This window comes from Helobdella robusta, assembly GCF_000326865.2.
Source record: "Helobdella robusta unplaced genomic scaffold HELROscaffold_3, whole genome shotgun sequence".
NCBI lineage: Eukaryota > Metazoa > Annelida > Clitellata > Rhynchobdellida > Glossiphoniidae > Helobdella > Helobdella robusta.
In genome coordinates, this window is record NW_008704501.1 from 4,575,868 (window position 1) to 4,591,183 (window position 15,316).

General features: G+C 30.4%; 2 protein-coding genes across 2 annotated transcripts; one reads left to right on the forward strand and one right to left on the reverse strand.

Annotated features, from left to right (window-relative positions):
* Positions 1 to 3,060: 3,060 nt before the first annotated feature.
* Positions 3,061 to 4,903, forward strand: HELRODRAFT_65616 (hypothetical protein; the record flags this gene model as incomplete). Its single annotated transcript, XM_009021370.1, has 4 exons — positions 3,061 to 3,162; positions 3,333 to 3,409; positions 3,922 to 4,042; positions 4,658 to 4,903. The coding sequence occupies 4 exons, from the start codon at positions 3,061 to 3,063 to the stop codon at positions 4,901 to 4,903; spliced, it is 546 nt and encodes a 181-aa protein (XP_009019618.1).
* A 5,369-nt stretch (positions 4,904 to 10,272) lies between these two features.
* Positions 10,273 to 14,140, reverse strand: HELRODRAFT_66158 (hypothetical protein; the record flags this gene model as incomplete). Its single annotated transcript, XM_009021371.1, has 12 exons — positions 10,273 to 10,359; positions 10,756 to 10,899; positions 11,071 to 11,153; positions 11,381 to 11,504; positions 11,585 to 11,784; positions 11,878 to 12,067; positions 12,296 to 12,401; positions 12,904 to 12,989; positions 13,252 to 13,341; positions 13,458 to 13,589; positions 13,711 to 13,805; positions 14,047 to 14,140. 12 exons carry the CDS (start codon positions 14,138 to 14,140, stop codon positions 10,273 to 10,275), a joined length of 1,431 nt encoding a protein of 476 aa, XP_009019619.1.
* Positions 14,141 to 15,316: the final 1,176 nt, after the last annotated feature.

The following is a 15,316-nucleotide window of genomic DNA, read 5'->3' on the forward strand; positions in this document are numbered from 1 at the left end:
AATCGGTTAACTATATTTAAGAGTAGTTGTGGAAAATTAAATAAAAAAATAAATAAATTAAATAAATTAAAAAATCAACTGTAATTTGTCTTTACTGTTTTCATTATTTAAATTTTGTAGTTATAAATATTAATTTTTGGTTATTTTTTAAAATAATATAAATTGTTGAATGTACTTTTTAAAATTTTAAAATTAATTTCATTACTTTTACCGAAATGTTTTGCTAAAAGGGGAAACGAAATTTTTTTAAATCATAAGGCGAAGACAAAACGCAACGTTGAGTGTTGATGAAAAATATAGTTTAAATGATCGCCATGTTATGCTTTTCTAAATTTAAAACATCTTTTACTAAAATTAAAACATTTCGCGTTAGCGATTCTAAAATTTGAAAAAAATTCTCTTTTAAAGAAAGTGAAGAAACTTTACTAAAGGAACATAAGGAACATAACATGCCGCCGACGAAAATAAAAAATCGTTCTCCTCATAACTTCCAACCACTAAGAGATACTCGCTTCATCAATTATTTACCACCTTTATTACCTTACCCCTTTCTTGTGGCTATATTTTTACGGAGCGCCCATCAAAATAAAACCACTGCAGACTTTCAGATAGATGTTTATTTATAATGTATCTGAAAAAGTTAAAGTCAAACTTCCAAAAAACAACAACAGCTACATAATATATTTGTTGGCAAAAATCATTAAAAATATAATTATGAAAATAATAAATATAAATATAATAATAATTAATATAAATATAATAATAATCAATATAAATATATAAATAATTAGTATAATGATAATTAATGTAAGATGCAAATTGAAACAGCGCAAAAAATCCAGAAATGTGTCTACCTGTCTTGAACATTCCAAGCATTGAATCTTCTTCCAGGCGATGACAGACAGACAGGCAGACGTCGTTAAATAATTTCTTTGCAAAATTGTTCCTCTTTTCACTTTTCTACAATTTTTTTGCTAATTTTTGTTTGAATCAACGTTTTGGTTTGTTTTAAATAAATCAACTTTTTAGAAATATCTCTGAAGAAATTTTTTACGAAAACTCACTGAAACCATAAAAAAATGTTGTTCTGTAAAATGCACAAATATCTAGTGGCTCAAACAAATGATTTGTTTTAAGACGTTAATAATAAAAATAAATAATATTAATATAAGTATTATTCCGTTAAAGACCAACAAATGAAATGCTAAGAAGCGTTGTCACCTCACCAGCTTATAAGCTGTAAGTAGGCAGGTATCCATGTATTTATATTGGTGCGGTGTACCTACGTTTTATATTGCACTGGCAGACGCTCCGCTAAACATTTCATGTCTACGACCTGTTCATCTGCCTTATCTCCTCCAATAGTGCATTCTACGCAGCCCATGATATTTATTTCATTTTATTACACCGGCTAATTCTACATCATTCACAACGCTGAGCAAAAGCAAACAAACAAATAAATATGCACCGCTCGTGTAGATTTTACGGATGTTATGTTTGGCGTGAAAAAAGTTGATAGTCTCAAAGGAACATTAATCCTAATGAGCAAAATATTTCATTAAACTGACAAAAAATTTATATTAATCTCTCTGGTAGGATGTAAAAAGCTGCAGCTCATACAAACTAAAAATTGTGATTCAAATTTTGAAAAATACTAATGAATTATATAAATATCCACAAAAAAGTGTTTAATGATGAAGCAGCACAAGTGCACATTTGTGCAAAAAAAATATAATCACAAAATGTGTTTTATCAGAAAGCACAAAAGTTTAAAATCATCTGGATGGAGTTGGCCACTGAAGCACTGAGTTCGAAATGAAAGGATGTTCAGTGTTCAGTCATTATTCACCTCGCTCATTCATTTCTTTCAAAGAACAAATTTCTAATGTGAGCAAATTACAATCATGATTTCTTCTGACTTTTTTGAATCATCTGTAGGATATGATAGAATTATTAACAACCTTTCAATTTTTCGCAGTGTGAAGTTTTCCTCATGAAAGGAAAAATTAGAAACAAATTGTCGAAAATGTAAAGTGATGTATAGAAGTATATGCTGGCGTGTTCTTCAAAAAATTCATCAAAGTTTCAAATTATATACAAAGAGAAAGGTAGAAAAAACGGATAGAGAAAAGGTAAGGAAAAAGGGAGGTAGAGTAAATAGAGTGGAATAGAGAGAAAAGAAATTTTATTGCAGTGATTGGCTTCTTGATTCCATTTGGCAAACTATCAAATTGGATTAATAAAAGAGCGGTCACTCACCTACTTAATAAAAATGCTCGCAAACCTCTATTAATTAAATGTATGGAATACTAATGAATACTAGTATAAACTTTTGAGATTGGATGACAAGAAAACCAGTAGGCTAGTGTACTTCAACTTGTAGATGTGACGAAAAGGTTCTTGTAAATTTTTATTTAAATATCATCAAATTTATTCTACTGTACTCAATAAATTTTATGGAATGTCATATTGAATTACCCAATGTCATAATATATTATTTTTTTTAAAAATGTACCAATCAAAACCACAAAACCAATATGATAATTTGGGTGCATAAGAGAGACTGACAAAAGTCTATTCACTCTCAAATTCCACCTGAGTCGTTTTTTTTCAAAACTGGTTGTTATAAAAAATAATTTACAAAATAGATAAGAATTATGTAATATTAATGAGTAATATATATCCATGATAATTTCATTAAAAATAATTTTCAATGCCAAATTAGTAAGGACCGAAAGAGGAATTCATTCACTCGAATATTTTGAAGATCAGCTCAGCTCAGCAGTTTCAAATGGAAAATTCATTTGTTTAGCTATGTCGTAATTCTTGTTTTCGATTAATTAGTTTGTGAAAAATCTAGGAATAATTAATTAAATTTAATTAATGAGGAAGTATTTATTATGATTTCAGTCATTTTATCTCGTGTGGTAATGTTAGTATATATATATATATATACTATATGTATATATTTTTAATTTATTATACAATGAAAATTTATTCATATTGGCCAAACTGCAAACAATTTTTTAATTTAATTGAAAATATTATTTTATAAAATAAATGTTTTGTTCTGTTCTTTTGATCACCAGACTTCTATTCGGCACGCTCTATCCAGCATATTGCTCATACAAAGCAGTCAAAACCAAAAATGTCAAAGAATATGTTAGTTTTTTTTGTAATATTAAATTTTTTATAAAATTTCTTCAATTTCAAAGCGAACTTATTTATTTTATTAATTTTTTACTATAAGTTTTTTTATTTTATTTTATTATTTCAGTTGAAGTTTTAATTTTTTCATATTTAAATTAAAATTAACCTTATAAATTAAACAGGTCAGATGGATGATGTACTGGATTGTCTTTGCTATTTTCACTTGCGCTGAAACTTTCGCTGATATTTTCATTTCTTGGTACTTTTTAATTTTTTAAAAATTTTTATATTTATTAATTTTTAATTTGAGTAGGTTGTATTTAATGATCTGTAAATGTTCATGATAGTAAATTGTTATACACATGCATTGGCTTTGCCTTTTTAGAAATAATACATCATTTAGTTGTTATTATCTCAACTGCTGAATACCACCTCTCTTAACATACGCACACACACACACACACACATTTTTAAATGTATGTGCTAATCCTTGAAACATCATATACTTATTGTATATGCCAGTCTCTAGAATCATTTTTAATTTTTTTCATTTCCCACCATCATCACCTAAGCTAACTAGTGCATGCGAATATTTAACTGTTGAATGGATACGATATTAATTGGCGATAATTTTTTTATCATGATCCAAACCTCACACTGAATGCCAAAAACAATAAAGGATTGAGTTTGGAACTAAACTTTTTTATAAATAGCCTTTCAGGAATGATTCTTGTAAATGGTTTTACTAAATGTTGTTAAATATTCATACAGGCTTCCATTTTACTACGAGATTAAAATATTTTATGTAATATGGCTGATGCTGCCAGCAACGAGGGGTGCCACTATTCTATACAAGAAGTTCATTCATCCTCAGCTCTCAAAACGAGAAGAAGTTTGTCAGATAGTTTCATAAACTAAGTTGCCATAACTGTCATTATTGTTTAGTATTTGTTGCTCTTAGTTTTTTTACTCATCATTGTTGTGATGATTTCTGTTGATTATGTATGACACTATCATTGTTGTGATGATTTCTGTTGATTATGTATGACACTATCATTGTTGTGATGATTTCTGTTGATTATGTATGACACTATTATTGTTGTGATGATTTCTGTTGATTATGTATGACACTATCATTGTTGTGATGATTTCTGTTGATTATGTATGACACTATCATTGTTGTGATGATTTCTGTTGATTATGTATGACACTATCATTGTTGTGATGATTTCTGTTGATTATGTATGACACTATCATTGTTGTGATGATTTCTGTTGATTATGTATGACACTATTATTGTTGTGATGATTTCTGTTGATTATGTATGACACTATCATTGTTGTGATGATTTCTGTTGATTATGTATGACACTATTTTTGTTGTGATGATTTCTGTTGATTATGTATGACACTATCATTGTTGTGATGATTTCTGTTGATTATGTTTGACACTATCATTGTTGTGATGATTTCTGTTGATTATGTATGACACTGTTTATTCATTGCAGGAGATTGACAAATGCATAGCAAAGGCTTCAGATCAGGGTTATTCAACACTTTTGAATTTGGGTTCTAAAAGTTTCAATTTTGCTGCCAGTATTGTTTTGGCTACTGCTATAAAGGTACTTTCATTTAAACATTATTTATTTAAACGTTTCCACGTTATTACTACTGCAACTCTAATAAAACATATAATAGCATTTTTAAATTTTGTGGAAATAATATCTTCACAAGGGTCAGAATACCTTATCTGAACAGTTGAAGAAGAGTTACAGTTTAAATGATCTCTCAAAAGACGAAACAGATGTAGCATACCAGGCAATAGGTCCTCATCATCACAATATTAATGACAACGATGATGAGATGGATGAGGATGACAGGATGCCAGCCAGTGCAAGTGACAATGACATGCACGAAGATGCTCCCCTTCTGCTGACTGAACATGACATCAAGTCCCCTAGACGCTCCCAAAGAGAGCTTTCAGCAAAAACCCAGAAAAGAGTTAAGGCAAAAAATAGTGGCTAGTAATTTTTTTCAGTTTAGTTATGCAAAACAATGAATTTCAACTTTTTCAATGTTTTTTTAAAAATTAAATAAAATTGCATTTTCCCTTCAATTCAAATTACTCGTGAGATAATTGTAGGCAAAATGACGTCAAGGTCGTTTATAATGTACTGTGATGATAAGTGTTTAAAAATAAATAAATAACTATAATTTGCTCATGATACAAACAGATCTGGATCCTTTATTGGAGCATGAGGAAGTGGCCGGGTTCAAAGTTCAAGCAAAGAAGAGTCACAGCAAGAAGATCACCTATGATCACAATGAGGTTACTTTGAGGATTTTTATCTTAACTTTATTCTCACAGAATTTAATGACTTTTGGATCACTTAGTTATGTTATGCTATGATGATCACTTAGTTACCAAAAAATATGCGGAACATTGAATAAGTATTGAATATAATAATTTAATCTCACGTAAATTCTTGTTATTGTACGTTCTTTCAAGTGTACTATTTTGCCGATAGCTAAGTAATTGATTTGATTTTATATTGCTCTTCTTGAATTAATGCAGATCAATTAATTCAAGATTGTCCCACTTTTGAACAATAACGTCATTTAACACTAAAAACTGTTTACATACATCATCATATAAAATCAATTTAAATAATATCATAAAATACAGAGCCTCATTCATCAGTAGCTTATTATCTAAGCATATAATATGCAATATATAGATATATATAGACATCACCGCATTTTCAGATATTTCTTAATAACTGTATATATGACAGTCTGAACCCAAATTCAATATATATATATATATATATATATATATATATATATATATATATATATATATATATATATAGAGAGAGAGAGAGAGAGAGAGATAGAGATAGATATATACATATATCTGCATCACTAAGAAAACCCTGGCTTCATCTTGAATCATTTAAAAAAGATTTAAAGACATTTTTATTTTCTTTGAAGTTGCATTGAATTTGATCATGTACCTATTTTGTTTGCCACGTATATAATTAAGTTTTATTTTTTGAGAGAGCCTGTGACAACATTGAATGGGCGCTATATATATATATATATATATATATATATATATGTTGGTAATAGACCATAATTTTTACAATATTCTATAAATTCTACCGCATGTTTGGCGTTAATATGTTTGTAGTTCGTTTTTTCGATTTTTCTCACTAAAGTTTTTTGGTGAACGTTTAGTTTATTAAAATTCAAAATAAACTTATTTTTCGAATTCATGCTGCAAATAAGACCATATTTCGATTCCGAATGAATCATCATCAGTGCTCCTTGCTGTATATATAGGGAAATATTGACTTTGTCAAGATTAACTTTGACGTTGTAAAAATTAACTTTGGTGTTGTAAAATTGAACTTTGATGCGAATTAGGTGTCAGGTTTCTTTATTGGCTGGTGATCTTCTTTGGTCTCCTTTTCTTCATGGATAGCATCATATTCTTCTTTGTCACTATTTACGATGCTAGTTTTTATTACTTCTTTGTTTTCGTTGTTGGTTAAGCGCCGGGTTGGAAGTGAGGTTGTCATTTTTTGTTGTATATTTATTTTTGGTTTATTGAATTAAAGAGGGTCACTAACCTGCTGTAAACAATGGATATAAGACTTACTCTATTGAAAAGATTGTTAAAAACAAATTACTACACAGCAATAACCTTCCTAGTACCAACAATCAAGATAACGACATCATCTTGTATTACAGAAATCACATGTCAACAGCATACAAGGTAGATGAAGCTATTCTTAAGCATATCATCAATAAAAATGTCACACCAACCAACCCAAATAGTAAAGTTGAACTCCGAATTTATAACAACAATAAAAAGACGTCTCACCTAATACTGAAAAACAACTGCAGTCCTAGAGATAACTCTGAGTTAAAGCGTAATCACGTAATATATGAATTTAATTGCCCCTTTGACGGCTGTGCACGTCAACATGACTCATATATCGGGATTACTACTACCTCACTGACTAGAAGGCTTACGATGCATAAACAGAGTGGTGCTATCAAATCTCATTTGGACTCAACACACTCAATCACAATTAGCCGTGAAATCCTCGACAGCAACACCAAAGTAATATACCAGAACAGCAACTACACACATCTTAAAATTGCAGAAGCAGTCCTAATTGACATCAATAAACCAAAAATAAATAAATATACAACAAAAAATGACAACCTCACTTCCAACCCGGCGCTTAACCAACAACGAAAACAAAGAAGTAATAAAAACTAGCATCGTAAATAGTGACAAAGAAGAATATGATGCTATCCATGAAGAAAAGGAGACCAAAGAAGATGACCAGCCAATAAAGAAACCTGACACCTAATTCGCATCAAAGTTCAATTTTACAACACCAAAGTTAATTTTTACAACGTCAAAGTTAATCTTGACAAAGTCAATATTTCCCTATATATACAGCAAGGAGCACTGATGATGATTCATTCGGAATCGAAATATGGTCTTATTTGCAGCATGAATTCGAAAAATAAGTTTATTTTGAATTTTAATAAACTAAACGTTCACCAAAAAACTTTAGTGAGAAAAATCGAAAAAACGAACTACAAACATATTAACGCCAAACATTCGGTAGAATTTATAGAATATTGTAAAAATATATATATATATATATATATATATATATATATATATATATTGTTCTTAATATATAAATAAATGTAAACAGACATGTTTCATCATTTATTGATTGATCATACACGAGTTAACTTGCCTTTGTCTCAATTAAATTAATCACCAAGATCAATAATACAAATTGATGTTGCAACTGACAGATTTATCATGTAGCAACTCTGCCGAGACAGACCAAACAGTCCAGACCTGCCATCAACACAAAGGATTAATAATAAACTTAATGTTCTCTGTTTTCTCATTGTCATCAGTTTTTTTATTTTCATTAATTATTTTGCTTACCAAAACGTTATTCAAAACTTTGTATCATTTTATATAGATGAGATTGCTTGCTGGTTTTGGAATAGTTTGATGAAGTAGTTTCTCAAAAAGAGGTTTAATTGAGAAGATGGCTCAAATAACAATAACTAAAGTATTTCAATATTTTTGAATATATAAGCTCTCATTTGTTGTGTGGCTGATCTGAAACGACTATGAGTGAATGAACGTGAATTTTTTTTATTGCGCTTTTTTTGAGTGCACTTCCACGTTGATATTGATTTTTATGATAATTTATTTATTTAAAATTAGTTCGTGTGTGGCATAACTGGTTTTAAATCATTTATTTTTTTTGTTATTAAGCTTCTATTACTATCTCGTAATATATAGGAACGTTCTGGGAAAATATTCTGATTCAGTTGCATGAAAAAAATTTAGTTTCATAAGCTTAAAAGATCCTGTAAATTGACTATGCGAATTAAATACTTGTAGTGATATTAAAAAATTATAGAATGAAATTGTGAACTGTTTCATTTTGAAAAAGAAAATCGTTCTTTAGCTACTCGACTTTAAGCACGACGTTTATTGTAAATATAAGTTTTATCGAACTGTTCGAGGTTAAAATCATATATTAATACTACATACATGTGTGTGTTGCGTGAAAGTGAATTCTAAATGTTCACTTGTGACTAGAAACGCGTCTTTGAGATTCAATAACCACAGCAGGCGTTCCGATGATTGTGAAGTCTACTGGTGGAGCAAAAGGGTGCAACCGGTTGCTTTCAGAATGTTCAATGAAAATATATATAGAAAAATCGGGAATGAAACCCGCTTGCCCATGAAGCAGTTCGAAAAAAATTGATGCGAAAGATAAGGGGGAAAATTAAATATTAGGCTTTTTAACTAAATGTAGCTAATTTAATTTTTGTATTTAATACTTACTTATGATAGAGAAAGCAGATTCTTACAGCTTTTTTACAGTTACTAATATTCATAATTAATAAAACATGATAAAAACGTTTTACTGTCTGTCTACGAGTAACGTCTTTTGCGCGCAAACGGGCGGAGCAGCGCCGGGCCGAGTCACACAGCTCCGGGCTGGGTCACAGAATGCCATAACCAAGACAAGGAATGTTCTATTAATAGTTTGTGCGCGCATTTTTTCAATAGTTTAGTTTGGAAAAAATTGGATCAAATTATGTTGCGTTTCGCATGAGAACCTCGAACAAAATTGTTGCCTAAACGAAAAAATTTAAAACCATGGATATATATAATGTCAATGTGTTAAACTTCTCAAAACCTCAATGTCACACCACAACTAATTGCTTCTAGGCCAACGGGTGATGACGACGAAAGTGTGAATAAATACCTACCTTTCCCAAACCACAAACCCGAATATAGCGAGAACAACGGTGATTTAAGAGCTAAGGTCGACTAGATAAATTTTTGCGTTTAAATTTTTAGGACTGACATTGCGATCGATTTACATTCTAAGTGAAAGAGGATTCAACAAATAATTTAAATGCAACCATACATTCTACATATAAACGTCTACTTCAGAGAAAAATCCACGAAACAATAAGTTGACGAAACGAAATCCTGTTCATAAGAGATTGTTTGTATTCCTTTAATTAAATGAAAATTGAATGGTTCAACAGAAAATTAGTCTATGTGAGATGAGGCAAATAATAATCAAAATAATAATTATTAATTTCTTTAATTAAATGAAAATTGAATGGCTCAACAGAAAATTAGTCCATGTGAGATGAGGCAAATAATAATCGAAATAATAATTATTGATACATCTATGTGATTGTTATTATACAGAAACAAGACAACTTGCCCGCATTTATTAACAAATATTTGAACTTTTAATAGCTGCCAAAAAAATTTCAAAACTATTTTATTAATAAATCATGCTTCAATTTTAACAAGACGACCTGAATATTTGAAAAAGAAGACGAACGAAACAATTTGCCATCAATCAGCAGACATGTATCATAAAATTAGTTAAATATCATTAATATCTAAGCACATGGTACAAAATATAAATATATAAATGATGAATAAATAATTTAAATCTCCCCTAAATATTATAAAGGAAGTAAATGAACGACGTTGTGCAAATGCATGCACTGAAATTTTTTTGTCCATCACTCAGCCCACCTTGACGTCAGTGATCTCAGTCACAAGCTTAGAACCATTCCAGTATGTCCTGAACTGCTCAGGAATTGGAAATTCTCTCTGTAAAGTTTCATGATTGACAATGTTAAGATGACTTTGTCGGTCTCAACATCATATTATACTTTATACATGGAACACGTTTGCAAATGCAATGTATATAACTAATAATTATGAAAAACAATTAGTGACAAAAGACCCTAACAAAAAAATTATTTCACTGGTGACCCAGACCAAAAACGGCAGAAACATTAAAATGGTCTTGAAACTGAAGAAATATAGTTAACAAGTTATTATAACACAGCGTGGAAACTTTTTAACAAAATTTGATCCAATAACCAGAAAATAAAAAAAAACCCAGTCGTGATAAGCTTAAAAGTAATAACAAAATACTAATAAATAAATAAATGAATGAATAATTAAATGTAAAAGCGACAGATGCAGAAGTCGACAACTAACGAATTCATTCTGAGGATCAGGCACAAGAACATTCATCTCTGAAGACTTTGCAGAAACAATTTGTGAATCCAATGAATCCTTGCTCAAGAAAATCATGCAGCCATCCGTCTTGTCAACATTTATTGTTGGCACTTTACACAACACCTTCGATGAAAACGACAGACCAATCAGCTAATATTTTTATAAAAATAAAAAAAATTTACAATCCAAGTGGTGTTACGAAATTAATAATCACCACTATTATTACAATAGCCATGACACTATAAGTGAAAAAAAATGAAATAAATAAATTATACACATCAGTTTCTTCTCTACCTGAGCCTTGACACTCTGACAGTTGACAAAGTCCAATGAAGAGATGGATTCGTCAAAAACTAGTCCACATTTCTTGCAGTTATCTGTAATTTAATATACATTGCGCTGGTTAACTTGACTGTATGATTTACTATAAACAAAATTTTTATTCAAAATAAATAATTTTTTAAGAACATAAACGTCTGACTGTAAATGAATGAAATAAAGCGTGAGACAGCAAAATTGAGAATGGAAACAAAATATAATTGTTCAGTTTATTAAAATATTTCCTGTGAAAATGAAACATTATGAGTAAGTTGTCAGGACGAACCCATGGTGATGGCATTGACCTTGCCTTTGATGGTGATCGTTGAGTTCTCACATTTGAATATGTAGACCGTCTGCTTCATTTCAGTCTCAGCTATTATGATGTTGTTGTTGTTCACATAGTGCTCCTGAAACATTTTAAATTAATTAATATCAATCACACACCATCACGTTCAAAGAGCAAACACAGAGCATCATATGAACTAACCACAATCCACTTCTTGCCCTCAAGTTCCAACTTTGGAGGTTTCTTGGCAGATGCAGCAGGTGCATGATGGCTAGGTTTCTGATTGGCTCCTGGTTTTGCAGCTGGTGTTGGCTTTGCACTTGCTTTAAATGGCTGTGGAGCACCCAAACGAAGGGCAGGATTCTTGTGGGTCTTCATGTCATCGGACACTTTTTTCAGGGCTAGATGTTTTGTATTAGAAATAATCATCACTACATTTGCATGGCTATCAGAATTGTATTACTGCAATTATTGAAGAATACCATAAAACCAACATTTTGTAATGTCCTCTCCTTTGTTCAGCTCAGAAAACAATTGAGCCCTGTTGTCATCATCTCCATCATTTGATGATGTGGATGAAGGAGCGATAGGTGCAGGAGGAGGTGGGGGACCAGGAGGGGGTGGAGGACCGCCAGCAGGTGATGGTTGAGATGAGGCACCCTTGTAGGAAGATACATCCACACCCTATTCATTATACAAATTATAAACAGAATGTTAACTTTGTGTTTGCAACCAAAAACAAATTAAATTTCAAGCCTAAAATGATTGATAATAATGTAAAAAAAAGCCATAAACAAACATTAAATAATAAAAAAGCAAAACTATTATAACAGCTTTCACTACTAACTGTCATCGTCATCACAATATCTGAATATCATAAATGATTGATGTTGAGAAAGCATTCCAACAAACCTGCTTGTTCCAAGTGAGACCAGTTGTGTGATGCTTTCTGACATATACTTGCAAATCACAGAGCAGTCCCATCCAGGCCTTCACCCATTCAACATGATTATCATCTCTGGCACATTAAAGCATTTCAACAGATTTCAAAATCATATCTTATTCTCGTATTTTTTTCAAATAATTATTAAACGGCCAACAAATAAAGCAAAGAAGTAAATCATTCTGTATGAATCAATAAATGCTTATTCCTCAATATTTTTTACCACAAAAAACAAAAAATTTTGTTGTTGAAGCCATATAGTTAGTTACTCCTGTTGAAATACTGTTAATGCCATCACCATACTCCGCATCTGCACCTATCTCCAATCTCGCCATGCTCAGATTTTAATTTATTGCTGGTTTATTATCACAGAGTTTCATTGCATCAGTGCTCACAAAAAACTTAAAAAGTCATCAACTTACAGTAGTTGAATGCAAAACTCTAATCATCATATACTGTAACATCATGTAGTTTGGTCCGTGTAAAAATGTATACTCCCACATGCTTGTCATCAAATAGCATTTCCCAGACGATAACAATTTCTTGAAAGTTAATGAATACATTACAACAGACTAACTTATTCCTGTAATCCTTGAGAAGCCTGTTTGAATAGAAGAGGCCAGAGTCAATCATCTCCTTAACGTATGGTGCTGGTGCCGGAGACTGCACGCATGCACGGGTGGGTGGCATTGTTTAAAGAATTGTTAACATTTCATGTTGTTACATATCATTGCTAACATTCACATGCACATCTCAACCAAGATGATAAAAGCATTACATTTATTTAAATAATTAATAATATAATTGTGTAGTTACAAATAAATATATCAGCAGTGTTTCTCATAAGTTAATGAACAATAATTCTAGAAAATAATAATTGGATGAATCATTCGAAAATATGAAATAAGCTGTTTAGTGAACTAACCACAGAAACCCAACCCAGGGCAGGAATAGAATCAGCAACGGTAGATAGGTGGTTGAAGAACTGACTGGTCCTATGCTTCTCTTTCAAATCCTTCAAATTTAATATAAAGTAAGCAACATAACATAAATTAGTTAGTTATTGTTCCATTAAAATTAAAGGTTATACAAAAAAAACTTATCATATTAAGAACTATTTTAAAAAAAAACCTGAATGGCAGAAATGTTATCTGACAACTTTTTCAATAAACCAGGAAGTTCAGCTTGTGCTGGTTCTTTGCAATGAGATGCAAGCACCAAAAAGTCATGTTGTGCTGACAATGCATCTTTCACCAAATTGGCCTTCAATATAATGTTAAAAATAAAGAAACTGACAGTAGTTGAAACATTCCTAATTTTAGACTCATGCTTCAAGTCATGATCTTATAAAACTTTAAAATTTCAGTAGTAATTATTCCAGTACCTGGGTGCTAACATCCCCATCTAACTTCTTGCTCAACTCAAGAAACTTTTCTAGGTAACTGTTGACCACTGCATCATATGCTTGAACGAATGGAGCTAACTGTGCTGTAACATATTGAATCAATAATATTATTTTTAAACAAATTTGTAAATAAAATTCAAGTACATTTAGAATTTAGATTGTAAAACCACACAATAAAAATGATTAACAAACAGCAGCTCATTCTGTCTAACTGAAAATTAAGTAGTTAACTTTACTTATGTATCTCCATGTAATATTATTTACGTCATTTATGGTAAAATTAATGTTTGAACTTTAAAAATTTTTTATCCAAACCTGAATCTCCTGCCTTCATTGCTGTACCTCCCCCTGATGCTATGTTTTCCAATCTAGAGGTAACAGCTTCCAAGCGCGTCACTAAGGATTCCATTTACTTTCACTATTCAATAAATTTGAATAAATGTTAAAAATTAACAAATTTTCAAACGTTCAATCTTCAAATTACAAAAAATAACAGAATTACACACATAGGATAAAAAACGACAGGATAAAAAACCGAACAGACAACCCTTTCTTTGTTAAACAAAACAAAACAAATGAGTTGATTAATATTTAAAGCTAGTAACAATACAAGCTAAGTTTGTAAAATAAATGAACGGGTTGAAACCAAACGAAATAACTTTTCAGACAAATAGTAACAGCAAATCACTAACATCCTGAACAAATCCTGAATATTCTTCCGGGAAGATATGACTGTTCTTTTTCTAGTATGACTTCAAACACGTTCATACAATGATATATACATATCACACGTATAGATAGAATATAACAATGTTATATTCTATATACATATATGTGACATATATTCATATATAAATATGTTACATATACTATATATATCACATAAATTATATATTATATAATATTATAATATATGATTGTTAAATATTGTGATAGTCACCTGTATACTTATCTATATAATATAATTAACATATTCGTATGGGCCTGCAGACAGTATGTACTAATATATTATTTTAGGACCGCTCTTATATATGCTATTTTAGAGAAATATATAACTTATATATATATAACTTCGATATACAGCATATACCTAATATCGTTCATTATATATAGGATGCTCATAGATATTTAAATTTATTTAAAGCACATAGAAACAATTCGAACAAAGACCTAGTAAACATACTACAATACATTTGGTCCAGTATTTTGTAACAATTAATTAATTTAAATAAAAGTTATTTCAACCTGAGACCAGTACATAGTTTAATTTGAATGAATGGTGTACTTGGACGGTCTTCTAACGAGAGGGAAAAACTCATAAATTTGTAACTATAACTCATTGGAAGTATAAAAACTTTGCAAACGTGTCACAATTCTTACTTCTTATCGTATTCTTACCAAGCATTTGACGACGGATCTTATTCTTACCAAGCATTTGATGACGGTTCCCAAACTGCATCTGCTCCCAACGTTTGTCAAAAAGTATTTAAACTACGGACAAACGATAATGACTGTCAAAATAAACTAATACTACAATAAACGAGTAAAAATGTGATAAATGAATAAAAAAAATGTCGAATTGTTT